At 37.6% G+C, this 16,871-nt stretch overlaps 1 protein-coding gene and 1 long non-coding RNA gene across 2 annotated transcripts; one reads left to right on the forward strand and one right to left on the reverse strand.

The window, feature by feature from the left end:
* Nucleotides 1-2,721: 2,721 nt before the first annotated feature.
* Nucleotides 2,722-5,504, reverse strand: LOC107838126 (uncharacterized). Its single transcript, XR_001664189.1, has 3 exons — nucleotides 5,424-5,504; nucleotides 3,209-3,307; nucleotides 2,722-3,126 (listed from the first exon to the last, which is right to left on the reverse strand). It is a non-coding gene; the product is annotated as an uncharacterized LOC107838126 (long non-coding RNA).
* A 56-nt stretch (nucleotides 5,505-5,560) lies between these two features.
* LOC103148961 (cullin-3-like) lies at nucleotides 5,561-16,583 on the forward strand. The gene is made up of 16 exons (XM_007567971.2): nucleotides 5,561-5,833; nucleotides 7,582-7,779; nucleotides 7,901-8,014; nucleotides 11,377-11,537; nucleotides 11,648-11,762; nucleotides 11,844-12,072; nucleotides 12,167-12,312; nucleotides 12,432-12,608; nucleotides 12,706-12,876; nucleotides 13,539-13,646; nucleotides 13,842-13,966; nucleotides 14,043-14,139; nucleotides 14,257-14,391; nucleotides 15,035-15,221; nucleotides 15,530-15,675; nucleotides 16,034-16,583. Exons 1-16 carry the CDS (start codon nucleotides 5,774-5,776, stop codon nucleotides 16,163-16,165), a joined length of 2,301 nt encoding a protein of 766 aa, XP_007568033.1. The 5' UTR covers nucleotides 5,561-5,773; the 3' UTR covers nucleotides 16,166-16,583.
* Nucleotides 16,584-16,871: the final 288 nt, after the last annotated feature.

The following is a 16,871-nucleotide window of genomic DNA, read 5'->3' on the forward strand; positions in this document are numbered from 1 at the left end:
GGTGCATTTGTGAAAATAATAGACACATCACTCCATTAACTGTGGCATTCCATGTATTCAAAATAAAAGGATTAGACGAGGATTACTCTTTGAGCCTCAATTCCCCTAAGATCGCGCAGTTTTGTTTTTTTTTTCTTCTCATGATATGGCCGCACATGTATTATTGAAGACAGTGATCACATGAGTCATGGTATGGAATACAAAACAGGATTAGCCACACTGGTGTGGTGAAGTACCTCACAATGCGTAGCAGGCCGAAAAATGCATGTTTGCAATTCTGCTTCATTTGTGTAAAACACCCAAAGCAGAAGAGTGTTTCAAATTAATCCCATTAGTCTGCCAGAGGCCCCTGTACAACCAACATGCATAATACGGAAGCAGAACCAAATGCAAAATCTAGAGGCTGTTGTTAGGCAGAAATATATGCATACTTCTACACACAAGTCATCTACTTGTGTTTTAAGAGCTACACCTGACTGGATGATACACATAATGAAAAATATTGTATACTTTGAAAAGAAATCCTACACCACGAACCAAGGAATGGGTACAAAATTCCTCAGCTGAATCAAGAACCTTCCTGCTGTAACCTGACAGCACTGTTCGACTCTTTGGAACCAGGTTAGTTTCTAAAAAATGTCTCTGCTAGCTTCTTAGCATCGGTCATTTTTAGTGCATAAAGTCACACTTTAAAATAAAATGAGAGCGTAGGAAGAACAATCTCACAATACCATAAACTGCTAATGAGGTTATTCAACGCTAAGTAGGTTTGTTATAATAGGCTGGTGGTAAGTAACTAAAACAGTATTTGAAAATCACTTAAAAACATCTTCCTCACTTAGTAACCTAGCAACCAGTCATTTCAACATGGAAGCCATTGTGATTCTTAAAATTTCCTCACATAATTATATCCCTCCACAGCCAATCACATGAGGCCTTGAGCCATAAATAACAGTCTGCTCCCCTACAGAGCTGTGCAAGTCTGTGCCATAAAGTCAACAAACACTTTCTCCAGTAGCGGGTCCTGCACAGCACGGGATTGGTTTAGCTGAAATTAAGATAAACACAAGAGGAAGAGGGCGGTAGGGAGGCAGAGAGAGGGAGAAGGGAGAGAGAAAGATAGGCATGAATGCAAAGAATGGCAAGAGTGGAGTGATGGGAAAAAAAAAAAGAGGAAAAGATAAACAAATGTAGCCTGTGATTATAGTGTCGCTGTGGAGGTTGTTAAATGGGACTCTGGTTATGAGCTGTATCATTACAGACTGTGCAAACAGTTGGTGAAATAAAGTCCTTCTATTTGAAACACTGGCTTGCTACAAGATCAATTCACACAGCTTAAACTAAATTATTGAACTATTTACCAAAAAGCTACAAAAATAGCACGATAGCAGAACCTCGCGTCTGTATGCGCTGCACTTTCAAGCCAAGTGCAGCAGTAACCGCAGTGCTGTTAAACAACTTAGTCTCTTGAGCATTATATTTAGATTTTATGACAAATACTAAACTGTGACCCATTAGGGTAATTTAAGATGTGAGCTCAGTATGGTAACAAGTGATGACTCCAATTATAATCAAGTAATTTCATCTTACATGCCTGGAAGAGGACATTGTTCCATTTGCTCACTCTGGGTGATGATAGCTAGGACTGGGAATGTTGCTAATGTGTTGCAAAATACCAAAACGTTTGTGTTTCTTTAGAGGTCAGACGGTTTATTAGACCTCCTCATTCCGCATCTTCGCTGTCTTAGAGTCTGTGTGGCAGAATGGCGACACAGTTGCATAATGTTAGAGCCTCTGTTTTAGATAAGTTATTTTCAAATTGCCACAAAGCCTTTTGAAACAAACAGTTAAAATATGTGGTCACACACTTCCTGAGCATGATAAACATACGTGTCATTAGTAAAAATAAAAATAAAAAACGGAGAAATGTCTATTATTTTTCAGCTGCTCTTATATAGGGAGCTGGTTATTTGAAGGCCCAGTCACACTTAATTGTGCATGCTTATAATATGGTATGTGTAAGTGTTTTAGCACACCCAGAAGAAATTTTTTGCAGAAGGGTAAGAGCTTTGTGCATTATTTTTCAAACTTTACCGGTATTATTTTATGACCCCTAATGGCTTCTGGAGAAAGGCACCAGCTCCTCTGTGAGCCTGAGGGTAGAAAGAAATGGGTGGATGGATGTTACAGTGTCTTGCAGAAATAGTAATTCAACTAAACATTTTTCATCAATTGTCAAATTGAAAAGAACTTTAATGTGTTTTCATTTTGCTTTCATGTTGTAGAACAACACAAAAGTAGTGTGTGATTTTAAAATGGAAAGAAAATGATTGTTTAAATTTATTTTTGCTCTTTTACTCTGGTACTCTGAAAACAAGAAAGCTAATTAGCTTCACAACTCACCTAATAAGCAAAGCAAGGATACCTGCGTGTAATTTAAACTTACTATGGAAACAGTGTGTCGGCAGAGGCTTCAGAACTTTGTCAGGGATCAATAACAAAGACCAAGCAACACATACTCAGCAAAAAAATTGGAAAGAAGCATTGATAAACGGCAGGATACAAATGTAGGTCCTCCTTTCAGATTTTAACTTCTATTAAACATATGACAAGCTATGCAGTCTTCTCATTTATGCACAGCCTTGTTTTGGTCTATTCCATAAAATTATATATTACACAATGCAGGTTGTAGTTCAAAAAATTAAGAAAAAGTTCAAGGGGTAACATTACCTTAGCAAAGGATTTTATTTTCCAATTTCTTCTCGCAAACCTAAAGGGCAAATCTACATCTTTAGAGGTGAGACACCTGGATGTGACACAACATGCAGATCCACCTCACCTCTTTCTCAGTCGCCAGCAAATTTTCTTCATGCCTCCCAATTGGGATTCTGCTAGCCTACATTCCTCTCTTCAAGGTTGGCGGTGATGGCAAATTAAATTACTTGTCCTGTTTTGCAGTGCTGGCGCCAGGTCAACAGCATATCTATCGGCTAAAATGATGAGCGCAGGATTCTGGAGACTGATGCATTTGTCCTGACCTGTTGGTGTCATGTTTGCAAAGCAGGTAGCAGTAAGGAAAGAAGCTGAAATCAGAAGCAGCGTCTTAAATTCTGCCTCTCTAATCACCTGAACAAAAAAAGAGAGATAAAAAATCAATGTGTCTCTCCTTTCAGATGTGCAACTTTATACTTTTATCTTTTGGGCTTACCCTGCTGATGGAAAACGTGTCATGTGCTTGCACTTGGAGAGAAGCTTGACTGCATTAGATGTAATTGTATTAACCTCTCAGTACAGCACACACCACCTGCTGGAGATTTAAGATATGACATAGGATGAAAAATACACTTTTTTTTTTACAAACACATTTTTCATGTACGTCTTGAGGATTGCTCTTTGTGCTGCAAAAAAAAAAAAATATTGCATTTGATTTCTGACTATGTTAAGCAAACTTAGCTGGGTTTTCATTTCTTCGGCCACAATGCTTATCTGTCTGAATGTAGGCTGTCTGAATGTCAACAGCAGCATTTGGAGTTTATCTATGATTTGCAGAGAGGGCTGCAATCGGTGGACAAACATCTTACACAGTACTCTGTGGAATGGGAGGAACTTGTAGTGTGTTAGGTGCTGTTCAACACAACACAAATAAACAAGCAACTTGATATTATGATTCTTTTGGCAGTCGAATGGGTGAGCAAGAGTTCTGTTTATAGTCACAACATAAGTCCAAAATGTTGAAGATATCACTGTGGCATAAACTGCACCACTAAATTTCATATACAGACGTCGTTTTTATTATGACAAAAGATCCCTATATTTGTCTAGTTGTGTAATTTACCTAACAACTAGAGTTTAAATTGTGGTTTTATGCAAATACGTTTGATAACCTTGAAAGGCTGCTGTCGACATCGCGTTACTAAAGGCTTTAGATATACAGTATGTTTCAATTTTATTATTCATTGGTCTCTCACGGGGTCACCTCCACATATGCGGAGAATGAAAGGCAGCAGTCTCAGCTGGCCGTGAGCAGAAGATTTCAGCCAAGCAGATCTGTGAAAAAGCGATTTTCTGCTTGACATTAGATAAAAATACAGACATGAGGCTGGAACTACTGGACACTAGAGTGCAGCAGAGGAACTAAAAAACAATGGCAGATAGGCTTAAAAAATGTGAATATAAAAGCATTTGTATTGTTTTCAAGAGTTGGGATAACTGTGTTGGTCTGAAAGTATTGAGAGTAAAAAGTATATTTAGGACGAATTTCAAACATGGTGGATTGTCCTGCAAACAGTCCTGTGCAGACAGTGCCCACTGAATTATTTAGACCAGGGGTTCTTAACCAAGTATGACCTGTGAATACCAGGTTTTCCAGGTACCACCATCTTGAAAAGCTTTTTGAAACAGTATCAAACAACAAGACTCTGACTTCTTAGTTTCTTGTGGTAGATGATAAATGCAAACCGAAAAAATGGAAAGAAAATCTTATTTATTGCTCAATGGAAAAAATATGTTTAATCCTGTGGTATAATTTCACAAATATGCTGAAAAAACAAACAAAAAAATAGTCCTCAGAAGCTTACATTACAGATTGGAGAGTCAAGTGTTCTCACCAAATTTAAAATTCAATATGGTGGCCTTCCATAATAAAGATGAAATTAGATTAAATTATTTTTTGGCGAACAGCATCTTGTTAAATCTTTCATTTATATTGTGCTATCTACTTCAGTGAGTGTGCTGCACTGTCAGAAAGTGCAAATGTGTTTAATTTGCATGTGTTGATATAAGTGGCTATTCTTTTCAGGAATTTCCTTTCATGGTTTTTACAAAGTCAATACACTTTGCATGCAGTATATTGACTTAGCTTTTCCACTTAAAGTAGAAAAGTAAACTCTATGTGACTTTTGATGCTTACTAGCTCTATGTTAAAGTAAAACCAAGCTTCATTTGAGAAACATGAAAGTCAGAGAAAGAGTTACTAATGGTAGAGTCAGGGATTTAAATAATGGCTTGTCGGAGAATGGGTATGTATTAGCCTATTTTCAACTATCTTATGGACTGCAACAGAATGTGTTGTGATAGCAACATACTTGCCATGAGTGTATTAATGAATTTGAACATACACGTTACTTCTGTCAGTCATTTCCTTCCATAGTTTCATAGTCAATACTTTGTTTTAATAGTCTGTTTGTTTTTAACATGTACTTGGTTAATTGAGTCTGAAGCATCTTGATGGATCTGAATGATTTTATAAATAAAGACTAAAAAAACTCGATGTTAAGTAGCTACTTGTAGCTTATAGCCAAATAAAAATAATGATTTATATCCAGCAGAATACGTTAAAACGACAAAATGGAGCATTTCTATGGTCACGCTACTTCTGAATAAATTGAGTTTTACTGTAAACCAGGAAAAGGTTAAATACTTACAAGAATAAACCTCAGAAACTAAGTGGGAGCTGGAGTCGTTCAAACTACTAGTCAACCTGTGGCACGCACCTGTCGTTGTTGTGACTCTACAACTCTCGCGAGATTTCCGGATTGCGCAGTGGAGAAGACTATTCACTTCGGCCGCCATCACCGCATACAAGCTAAAACATTAGCCGAAACATTCTGAGGAAAGCGACTGACAATAGTGTAACGAACGCAGATACTGACCGCATTCCCATAAGGGAGGCCATTAAGCGTCCTTTTTTCTGTCCGGGTGCAGAAAGCAGACTAGCAGCTGCCTTTCATGTAGTCTTTAAGTCAACTTAGTAACGAAGTCGCTTTAAGTAATCATGTCCAACCTCAAAGGCGGCACCAAGAAGGACACCAAGATGAGGATACGAGCCTTTCCTGTGAGTATTATTAGACGGACACTGCTTTTAAAACTAGGGCGTTGGAAATGAAAGATCTCTGTGTTTGTAGCTGCCAGCTAACTAGCATCTCAAACGAAAAAATAGACGTCATTGTCAGGGGGAAACTACAACTGCCTGAACAAATCATCTGAGGCACAGAGGCTTTAATTATTTTGGTTCAGGAGCATTATTTTCGTTATCGGTTTGAAAATATTACCGTTTATTTGTCACGAGCTAATGCTAGCATGTGTGAGGAAACTTCAAATAAAAGCTCGTTAGTAGCAGGCCTGTTAGCTGGCATGACGTTTGCCAAGTTTCTGTCAGTCTGTCAACCAGTATCATTACGTTATAATAACCGCTCTCGCTTCCGAGGACTGTGTGCATAAGTGTTTAACTCATGTGAGTGAATTCATTTGAGACCTAGTGGTTCTTTATTGAGAATGAAACATGAATGTGCCTGTCTAACCTAAGTTCTGAGGTTGAGATAAAAATTAGAACTGTGTAGATAAAAAATGAACGTATGTCAAAATAAACGATTTAATCTGAACGAGTCTTAAAACAAATTTTCAATGATGCATGGTCCCGGTCCCTGTCCCTGTATGGAGCCTAAAAGTTGATACAGGGATTTCGTTTGAAAGGTTGTATTTCTGGGATAATTTATGTCCCCCAATTTCCATTGAAACCTTTAAAATAAATAAAAAAGTTGGGATCTAAAATCACATAAATTGTTTCTAGATTTTTCAACGTGTTCAGCAAATAATCTCTGAGTGATCCACCCTTTCAGTGATAAATGTTTGTTTATTGTATATGACCTAATTTTACCCAAAAGTTATGCTTCATTGTTGAGAATATTATATTACTCTTTTAGATTATAAAGTAGTCTCCCTAGAAACAAGCAGAGAAACAGTTTGCAGAAATTATATTTTATTATTCCTTAAAAATCAAGGGATAAGTTATTTTCTATATCCTTGTTGTTGTTGTTTATGTGTTATAATGATTTTTTTTGTAGTACCAGTGGCCTTGACAATGATCAAACAGGGAATGGGCAAAAAGGAAAAGGGGGAAGATAAGCTCCTGAGGTCAGGAATTGAACCCAGGATGGTGTTAGGAACTATCGCTTCTTAGTATATGTGAGGTCTGTTCTACCTCTGCACCATGTGGGCTAATTAAGCCGGTCTCTGCATACCAAATCAGTTTGTTTGTTTGTATGAATTTCTGTCAATACGAAACAAAACAACTCAGCATAAGATGTCAGTTTTGATCTACATGCTAGGACTTTGCTTTGTAGTGTAACATGAAGAATAAGGTGTCATAGCTAAGTTTAACTCAATGGGGCATACTTATATTTTTTATATAATACTGCAGGAATAGTTGACATGCTTCTGACATGAAAGGATTTCTTGCTTTGCACAGAAATGCACCATAAAATGGATGAGAAAAGGAGACAAAAAACAGGAGACAACAGTTACAGTTGAAGTGTACACTGGCATTTTATGTAAGAATAATTGCTCATTTAATTACACCAACTTGACTTAGAGAAGACAATTAGACAAGGAAGTGCATGTAATTACAATACATCTAAAGCAACACTAGGACATATGTTTAATGTAACGTATTTGAAAATTGTTTCGTCTTTTGAAATTGTATTGAAAGAATAAACTCTCATCTTGCTAAGCTCATACGATTACCAATATAGATCAGTTGACGTTTCCAAACCACAACTTTTCATTATTTTTTGTGTCCCGCAGATGACGATGGATGAGAAGTATGTAAATAACATCTGGGACCTTCTGAAAAATGCCATCCAGGAGATTCAGAGGAAGAACAACAGCGGGCTGAGCTTTGAGGAGCTTTACAGGAACGCCTACACCATGGTGCTCCACAAGCACGGCGAGAAGCTCTACACAGGCCTAAGGGAAGTGGTCACAGAGCACCTCATCAACAAAGTAAGATGCTGCTTTTCTCTTCAACAAAGTCATCAAGATTCTAAAAATGTAATCTGCACTGGTCCCACCATAGATAAATTGGCTTGACGTGACTTGGTTTGGTTGTTTGTGTTGTTTTTAGGTACGGGAAGATGTTCTAAACTCCTTAAACAATAACTTTCTGCAAACACTGAACCAGGCTTGGAATGACCATCAAACTGCCATGGTTATGATCAGAGACATCCTCATGTACATGGTAGGAACTCTGTTCTGAAATTATTTGTGGACTAAAACAATGAGGCTTTGTTTGCATGTTTGTTTAATCGGAATACTAGCAGGACCATTTACATTACCTTTGCCAACAGCGAGAACAAAATGTGTCTGTGTGTGGTTGTGCTCGAGTGATTGATCCCTTGAGATTAGCTCAAGTGTAGGCTAAAACAATAGCCCAGTCAGTATGGAGATCACAGCGCTCTACTGGGGTCCTTTTGCTTCACACTTTTCTGGGTTTTTGACTGGCAGCGGGCCGACTGTTGTTTAACTTGATATCAAAAATAATTTCTTGCTCATAATTCCAAACCTGCCTGAAGATAAACATAAATCAATTCTCTGAAAGATTACATCATCTTCAAAGAAACGGTACACACCTTGATTGAGTTGTTTAGAGGATTGTTTAAGACCAGACTCGCTGTGATCAGTCTTGGGTTTCCTTAAAAAACTCCTATGTAAGAGATTATCAGTGAAACCAAAACTGCTATGTAAAACACTCATTAAAATCATAAAGTTTGGTATTTATTGTCTGAAGCCTGACAACTAAGCTCTTACCATGTATTTTTGGTCAGGTTTCTTGGGCAAATATATTGGTATTCTTAAAATAAGACAAAACTAACTTACAAGTAACTTTTCAATAAGACATACAGTAGGGCTGTAGTGCTACAATAATCTCACGATACACGATATTCTGCTCACGATACGATATATATTGCGGTATTCAGCAAACGATACAATTCAATACACTTTTGCGATTTTTTTGAAAGATTTTAGAGGGACAGAATGATTTTGGTGACATTTTGTGACTGTTATAGAGTTGGACTGAATTAATTTAACTGAAAACTGATTAAAAGCACCAACTACACAATACCTGGCTCTGGTTGGACATGGGCACAGACTTAAAGTCGACAGCTGGACAAAATGAATCAAAGAAGTGGTGAGAAAACATGTTTCTTTTAATTGAAACAGTACAAACTGTAGCTTACATGCATTTGTAAAGTAAATAAAGTGCACCAAGTACCCTGCTCTAAATAGTTTGATACCTTTTTAACCTTGACACTTAACATCTGAAGGAATCACTAAACCTGGTGACCTAGTCACTCTCCCGGCGAAGCAAGCAGTGAGTGAGCAGGGTGTCAGTTGGATGTTACGATACTTGCAGATGAATATCGATTTTTTTCTAGGAAGGAAAATATCGATATATATCACAAAAACCAAAATAATAAACAACCACAAAAATAAAAACTGGTTTAAAGAAAAAAATTCTTATTATTGATGGCGATGTACTTGTTCCTTTGGCAGAAAAGACATTTTTCCCACATTATAAGTTTATTTATCTGAGTAAATGTTTTGTTTCTTTATTTAGACCGTGCGTCTTTGATCTGTTTTGTAAAACCAACTCACTTTTGCTTTTATTTCTCTGTTGATGTCAAAAGATAAATTGAAACTACTTGTTTGTCTTTCACCAAATGTATGTCTTACCAATACTTGAGCTTAAATATTACGTATACATGATTTTCCTTCTCGGATTACATACAGTCTAATTTTCACATGAAATTGAAATGCAGCTTAAATATTAGTGATATGATGGTAATCTGCAGCTTATGACCTGAGATCATGTGGATTTTTTTACAGTGCCAAGAATCTGATTCAAAGCATCTCTTAAACCTTGGTAAATGTTTCAAAGACCAGTTGGTTACGATTAGCCCTATTTTTTCCTCTTCACCAATAAACAGTGTCCTCATGGTGGGATAACTATCTCATACACTTAAAAATATACTTCAAATATACGCATTTATAGTCCGTTCTAATAAAATATAAAAAAAAATCAATGTGCAGAGAGTAAATAAATGACAAATGAAATATAGTTTTCTACCAAATATTGCATTGAAGCAGCCTCTTGTTGTTCACGTGGATATTACGATGATTGCGATTTGATACATTGTGCAGGTCAATTCAAATTGATAGTCTAACTATTAACATGCTTTTGGTTTCTTTGAAGGGAAAATCTACTGGGAAAAAATATTCTTCATCCAGAAGAAAAAATGTTATAGAAGAATGAATAATGTTCTGTTATTCTCTAGACTAAACAAAGCATTTATCAGAAATACTGTTGAGGATTACATTTTGAGTCTCATGTTGAGATAATTGTACTGGCTGAAACATTGCTGGTAGCTGCATGTGACAGTTTGTATCATGCTGTCGTTTCATTTTTAACAAGTGATTAACACTTAAAGTTGGCAGTCAAGGAAGTAAAGTAGATTTCCAACTAGATGTCAACAAAGAACACAAAGCATTAGGCGTGCTTAATAAACTTCCTCCAACATTTTTCCCTGCTGCAATTTTCAGTTTCTTCAAAACCAAAAAGACATGCGCTCATCAGGAACTCAAACAGGAAAATGATAATGACTCATTTCAGTTGTATTAAGACAGGTAGTTCCTCTGGTCTTGCTTTACAATATGGCAAACTGTAATTGGAGTTTAGCCAGTGCTGAAACATAACAGGTTTCAAGATTAAAGATCAAAACGCTACTTGCTTAACAGTCTCTCAAAGGTAAACTAAAGAAAATAATAATATTTCATTAATTGCTTCTTTAAGCTATTAAAGATTTGGAACATTCATATACTTGTTTCTGATCAAATAAACCCTGAACTACAGAAAATGTTACACATTCATGTGTACACAGCAGTATATTTGTATTTTAGGTAATTTAGGTCATTTTAGGCAATTTTGTTTGCATTTATTTTGTTTTGGTGCAAAGATTATGAAAAAGTAAGTGCTGCAGCTGACTAAAACACCAGAACTTCCTTGCATCTCATACACACACACACACACACACACACACACACACACACACACACACACAAAGTGTTAACTAAAATATAAAAGCATTAAAAAAATACATCAGTACAAAATCCTACTCATTCTCTAAGATTCCTCACATACTAGGTTAAGGGGAAGAAAACAACACTCAAGCTTGCATAATAAAATAATCAGACTTTCCACAAGCAAAATAAATGAGCTGAATGTTTTGGGACTAAACATTAAAGGTCATGTGGTCTGGTTGGACCAGATTAACCCTGCCTCAAAGATAGAAGAAGAAGAAAGGCGATAGATGAATAGTGCCTGATATACGGGAATCTATGAGCTACTGACTGACGAGGACTCTGTTTTCTTTTCTTTTATCAATTGTCATATTCTGAGATGACAACGCTAGGGTTCATTGAGCTCCAATAATTTATTTTTAAAAGAATACAGTGGGGAATATGTGCTACAATACAAGCTAAAACGAAACATTAAAATTGAGCAAAGTCATTGTCTCTCTTTGTTTTCTAACTCTCTTTTAGGATAGGGTTTATGTTCAGCAAAACAACGTGGAGAATGTATACAACCTCGGCCTAATCATATTCAGGGACCAGGTGGTACGCTACGGCTGCATTCGGGACCACCTACGACAGACGCTGCTGGACATGATTGCGCGGGAAAGAAAGGGGGAAGTCGTAGACAGGTAAGCTCCTGTGTTCCTTCACCGGACGCACAGCCAGATGTCTCGAATGAATCAGCAAGTCTGATGTAACTCGAGGTTTTTGTTTGTTTCCTTCCTGCCATCATCTGCAGGGGCGCCATCAGAAACGCCTGCCAGATGCTGATGATTCTCGGCCTGGATGGCAGATCTGTGTACGAGGAGGACTTTGAATGCCCCTTCTTAGACATGTCAGCTGAATTCTTCCAGGTGAGTTTGCTCTTGGTGCCTTTGTGCACTCGCTTGTCGTGTCTGCAGTAAAACAGCCCCATTAATTTTTAAACTTTTCAGATGGAGAGCCAAAAGTTCCTGGCAGAAAACAGTGCTAGCGTCTACATAAAGAAGGTCGAGGCGAGGATCAATGAAGAGATTGAGCGAGTTATGCACTGCTTAGACAAGTCAACCGAAGAGCCAATCGTTAAGGTAGTGGAGAGGGAGCTTATTTCAAAACATATGAAAACTATTGTGGAGATGGAGAATTCTGGCTTGGTGCACATGCTCAAGAATGGAAAGACGGAAGGTAAATAAGTTGTTTTGTCGGTTTTGTTTTGATTGAATTCTTGATATCCTTTGTTTAATTATTGTAATTTTTTTGCTTCATGTTTCGCTCTCAGATCTGGCTTGCATGTACAAGCTATTCAGTCGAGTACCAAATGGCCTGAAAACAATGTGCGAGTGCATGAGCTCGTACCTGAGGGAACAGGGCAAAGCTCTGGTGTCGGAAGAGGGAGAGGGCAAGAACCCTGTTGATTACATTCAGGTACGCTGACAGAACTGTGTCACAAAAACTACTTAGAAATTTAAAGACTTCATCTCAACATTATAAGAGAAACACGCTGTATTAGAGATGTCATTTTGTGTTTATCGCTTTCTCCACAGGGTCTGCTAGACTTGAAAACGCGATTTGATCATTTCCTCCTCGAGTCTTTCAGCAGTGACAGACTCTTTAAGCAAACCATCGCTGGAGACTTTGAGTATTTTCTTAACCTCAACTCGCGCTCACCAGAGTACCTGTCACTGTTCATAGACGATAAGCTCAAGAAGGGAGTAAAAGGGGTATGTGACTTTACAATAAAAACTCATTTTTGTTTTTTTGTTTTTTTTTCTGAGTTATGCCAGTATTTACATTTTGTTTGATCTTTATTTTGATCAGCTGACAGAACAGGAGGTGGAGTCTATTCTCGACAAGGCCATGGTGTTGTTCAGGTTTATGCAGGAGAAGGACGTTTTTGAAAGATACTACAAGCAGCATCTGGGCCGTCGGCTTCTCAGCAACAAGAGTGTCTCAGATGACTCGGAGAAGAACATGATCTCTAAGCTGAAGGTGAAAGATCTGTGAGGTGTACAGGTCATGCTCAGTAAACCTGGTTTATTTTAGTAATTCCATTCAGAAATTAGAAACTCGAGGTGATACATTTCAGGTATTTCGTTGTTTTTTGTTTTGTAATTTTGATGACTATGGCTAACAACTCAAAGAAATTCTCATTAATGATGCTCGTATATCAAAAAATGACAAACACTCAGGAGGAAGGTTTTCCTAAACGTAAGCTTGTAATAAACATTTGTCGTATTTGTGGTTGAGTTAGCCATCTTTACTTTTTTGTATTTGATAAGCCAATATTATGTCATGTTATGTTAAAAATCCATATTTGTAATGGCTGGGAATACTTCGATAACCAGAGAAACAGAATGTTCTTTTTTTTTTTATTCGCTCTAAGCCATAATAATCAGAATTAAAACAAAGGACTCTTAAAACGTATCGCTCTGTTTTATGATTATTGCGTAGGTTTTAAACTTTTTTGTATTGATTTTATCAAAATGAACTTTTTGATCATTTTCTAATATGCTAATGTGCACTTGTATCTGTATCTTTTAGGATCATATTCATGCTCTACATCAAATCCACCTCCACCTTTTTTTATTTTATTTCCTCTACATGTTTGTTTGCAGTCGTAGCTCATTGTTCTCCCCGTCTCTCCCTTGCAGACAGAATGTGGCTGTCAGTTCACCTCTAAACTGGAAGGAATGTTCAGAGACATGAGCATCTCAAACAGTACTATGGATGAGTTCAGGCAATACATCCAGAGCATATCGGTAAGACATTAAAAACACAACGCCCACACTTAAAGTATGCGTTTTTATTCAAAACCAGTGTGGGAAATTCTTGCACGGTCACTAGGCTATGTGGTTCTCATTTTATTACATTTAAAAAAATATATATATATGAATCCTAAATACACCTAAAGATCATTGTTAAGGAATCTGAGAGGTTTTATGCATCAATTTCAGGCTTCTTTAAGTGGTGTAGACCTAACAGTAAGGGTCCTTACCACGGGTTACTGGCCTACACAGTCTGCAACACCCAAGTGCACCATCCCTCCTGCTCCTAGAGATGCATATGAAGTCTTCAGAAGGTAAGATATTCAGCAAGGTGAGAATGGTATTACTGCACAGCTTCTAATGAGAACGCTGCCTGTCTGTATCGACCAGGTTTTACCTTGCTAAGCACAGTGGAAGGCAGCTCACACTACAACATCACATGGGTGGAGCAGATCTAAATGCAACCTTTTATGGAGCTATCAAAAAGGTACCAGCTTTGGTCCAACTATTGAAATCCTAAGCAATTTTAAGGGTCGAGTCGTGGATACTGGATTTAGATTCATGTTTTTATTTCAGTTGTCATCTTTTCCTGTTTCCTCTGCAGGAGGATGGTTCGGAGGTTGGTGTCGGTGGAGCACAGGTAACAGGTTCTAACACCCGAAAGCACATCTTGCAGGTCTCCACCTTCCAGATGACCATCCTCATGCTCTTCAACAACAGGGAAAAGTGCACTTTTGAGGTGAGAATGCTGCGCTCCATCTTTTCTGTTTCTAGACACAAATTAGGCATAACATTATGACCACCTGTCTCGGATAGAGAAGAGCTTCGTTTTACAGGAGCGAGTCGGGGTCGAGATGTGCTCCCTGGCTTATCTTTGTGCTTTGTGCTGTGCACAACAAATGACAGTCCATTGTTTTCTTTCACTTTCTGTCAAAGCCGTTTGACCTTATTATGGATGTGAACAATAATTGCTCTTCAATTTTATCCAACAGAGGCCAGCATTCACTAGTTGTGAGCATGAAAATATTTTTAGTGCACGTTTCACTGAATTACCGGTTTTGTTTTGTTTTTTCTGTCTCTACTCTTGTGTTCTGATCACTGCTTATATATAAACAATGTAATCTGGTAATACAATAATTACAAAGGCCAAATAGTTATCTGCCTCTCTCTCTGCTTTCAAGTCTTCAACTATAATGGTTGATTAACTTCCTGCTACATACACAAAAGCCTATTTCTGTGTTTGGATCTGTTAGATATTAACAATTTTGACATGAATGAATGTTTGCAATCTCATCGAAATCTACGTGTTCCTGAATAGGACAAACCTTTAGTCCACAGGTCTTTTCTTAATTATTAGTCGTCACCTTTGTCCTCTTCTGCAGGAGATCCAGCAGGAGACAGACATCCCAGAGAGAGAGCTGGTGCGGGCGTTGCAGTCATTAGCCTGTGGAAAACCTACACAAAGAGTTCTAACAAAAGAGCCAAAGTCTAAAGAGATTGAAAATGGCCATGTGTTTACAGTCAATGATCAGTTTACCTCCAAGCTGCACAGAGTCAAAATCCAGACAGGTGGGTTGAATGGCTGCATGTCTATTTTTGTTTTCCTTTTCTTTTTTGTGAACTGGGTTCTTGCTGATACAATTTGCACAATTTCCTCATTTATGCCACTTTGTTTCCCATTTTAACCTATTTTTATAGACTTCCTTCCCCATTTAGCTCAGAATATAAACACTCCAAAAGTTGTTTGATTTCTTACACAAGATCTGTTTAACAAATTGTAAATGGGGTTGGCATTTTTCCATTTCTTTTTGAGTTACCTTTTTTTTTTTAGTTTCTTCTGTTAACCTTTTGTCTTTACCTGGCACCTACCTTACTAGTTGCTGCCAAACAAGGAGAATCGGATCCTGAAAGAAAGGAGACACGACAGAAAGTCGACGACGACAGGAAGCATGAGATCGAGGCAGCCATCGTCCGTATCATGAAGTCGAGGAAGAAGATGCAGCACAACGTCCTGGTAGCAGAGGTGAGGGCCACACAGATTTTTGATTTTTGATTTTTTTCCCCTTTTGACCTGAAAGCCACCGGTAATGTTGTTCCATTTGAAATGCTATGTAATAATACTTGTGATGTAGGGTTCTTTGAAGGTGGAGCGCTCATTATTTGACCTTCATCAGTACATCGTGAGGACAAAGAGAGAGGAGTCCTTGTCTTACTGTAGCTCAAAACAGTCAGAGATTAGCCTGGCTAATCTAATAAAACTCCTGCTTCTATCTTATCAATGACCTTTACTATTCAGCATCTCCACAATGTCATTAAAAATACAATTTTAATGAGCAGTCTTTAACCTTGAGCCAAACATTTTTGCCTCTTTGCGTCTTCAGGTGACCCAGCAGCTCCGAGCACGGTTCCTTCCCAGTCCTGTGGTAATCAAAAAGCGCATTGAAGGACTGATAGAAAGAGAATACTTGGCACGGACGCCAGAGGATCGCAAAGTGTACACCTACGTGGCGTAGGAGATGAATGCTGGGGAGTAAAGATTGGAATGTTTTCTGTGGACTGTTGTTGCGTATGGACTGTAAGTTTCTTTTTACAGACATCGACTGGAACCCTGATTCATCAACTTGTGCAAAAAAAACAAAACAAAAACAAACAAAAAAACCCACAATAAACCCTCGTACATGGGACGTAAAAACTTGGAATAGACAAAAAAAGAAAATCCATCAGATGTTCTAGATGACTCTTGAAATCGGGCTCGGTCTTCCTATTCCCACTGAGTTTTTACATGGATGGATCCAGCTTCAAGATTTTCACTGTTTTACCCTGGTAGAGTTCATAACTTGCAAAGAATCCCGTGGGAAAATGTGAATGCACCACATTATTATTTTTTTTGTGTTTCAGTACTGTATAAAGCTAATAAAATTATTAAAAACAGCAGAAGTGGATTGTTACAAAATAAAAATTAGGATTCTTTGTTATGGAATTGCTTTGCTCATCTTCTATATTAGGCTCTATTCAGATATAAAATGCTGTTTTACTCTTGAACTTACAAATAATTTAGGTATTTTGGACATATAATTATTTTTTTCCGTTTATGCATTTGATAACAGAAGTGACTTTAAAATTAACAACTGAAGTGTGGAAATAATGAAATTCAGTAAGCAGTTGCCAAATTAATTTGAGTAAAATTAAGCAGCCTACTCCTTTTTACCGTCATCTGAT

Source organism: Poecilia formosa, unplaced genomic scaffold (assembly GCF_000485575.1).
Source record: "Poecilia formosa unplaced genomic scaffold, Poecilia_formosa-5.1.2 Scaffold215, whole genome shotgun sequence".
In the NCBI taxonomy this organism is placed as follows: domain Eukaryota; kingdom Metazoa; phylum Chordata; class Actinopteri; order Cyprinodontiformes; family Poeciliidae; genus Poecilia; species Poecilia formosa.

Bases quoted from the DNA above. Each gene is read 5' to 3' on its own strand.
- LOC103148961 (XM_007567971.2), top strand. From the start codon at position 5,774: ATGTCCAACCTCAAAGGCGGCACCAAGAAGGACACCAAGATGAGGATA. The intron at 7,780-7,900 runs GTAAGATGCTGC...TGTTGTTTTTAG, and splicing joins CAGAGCACCTCATCAACAAA to GTACGGGAAGATGTTCTAAA. The intron at 13,967-14,042 runs GTAAGATATTCA...TGTATCGACCAG, and splicing joins GCATATGAAGTCTTCAGAAG to GTTTTACCTTGCTAAGCACA.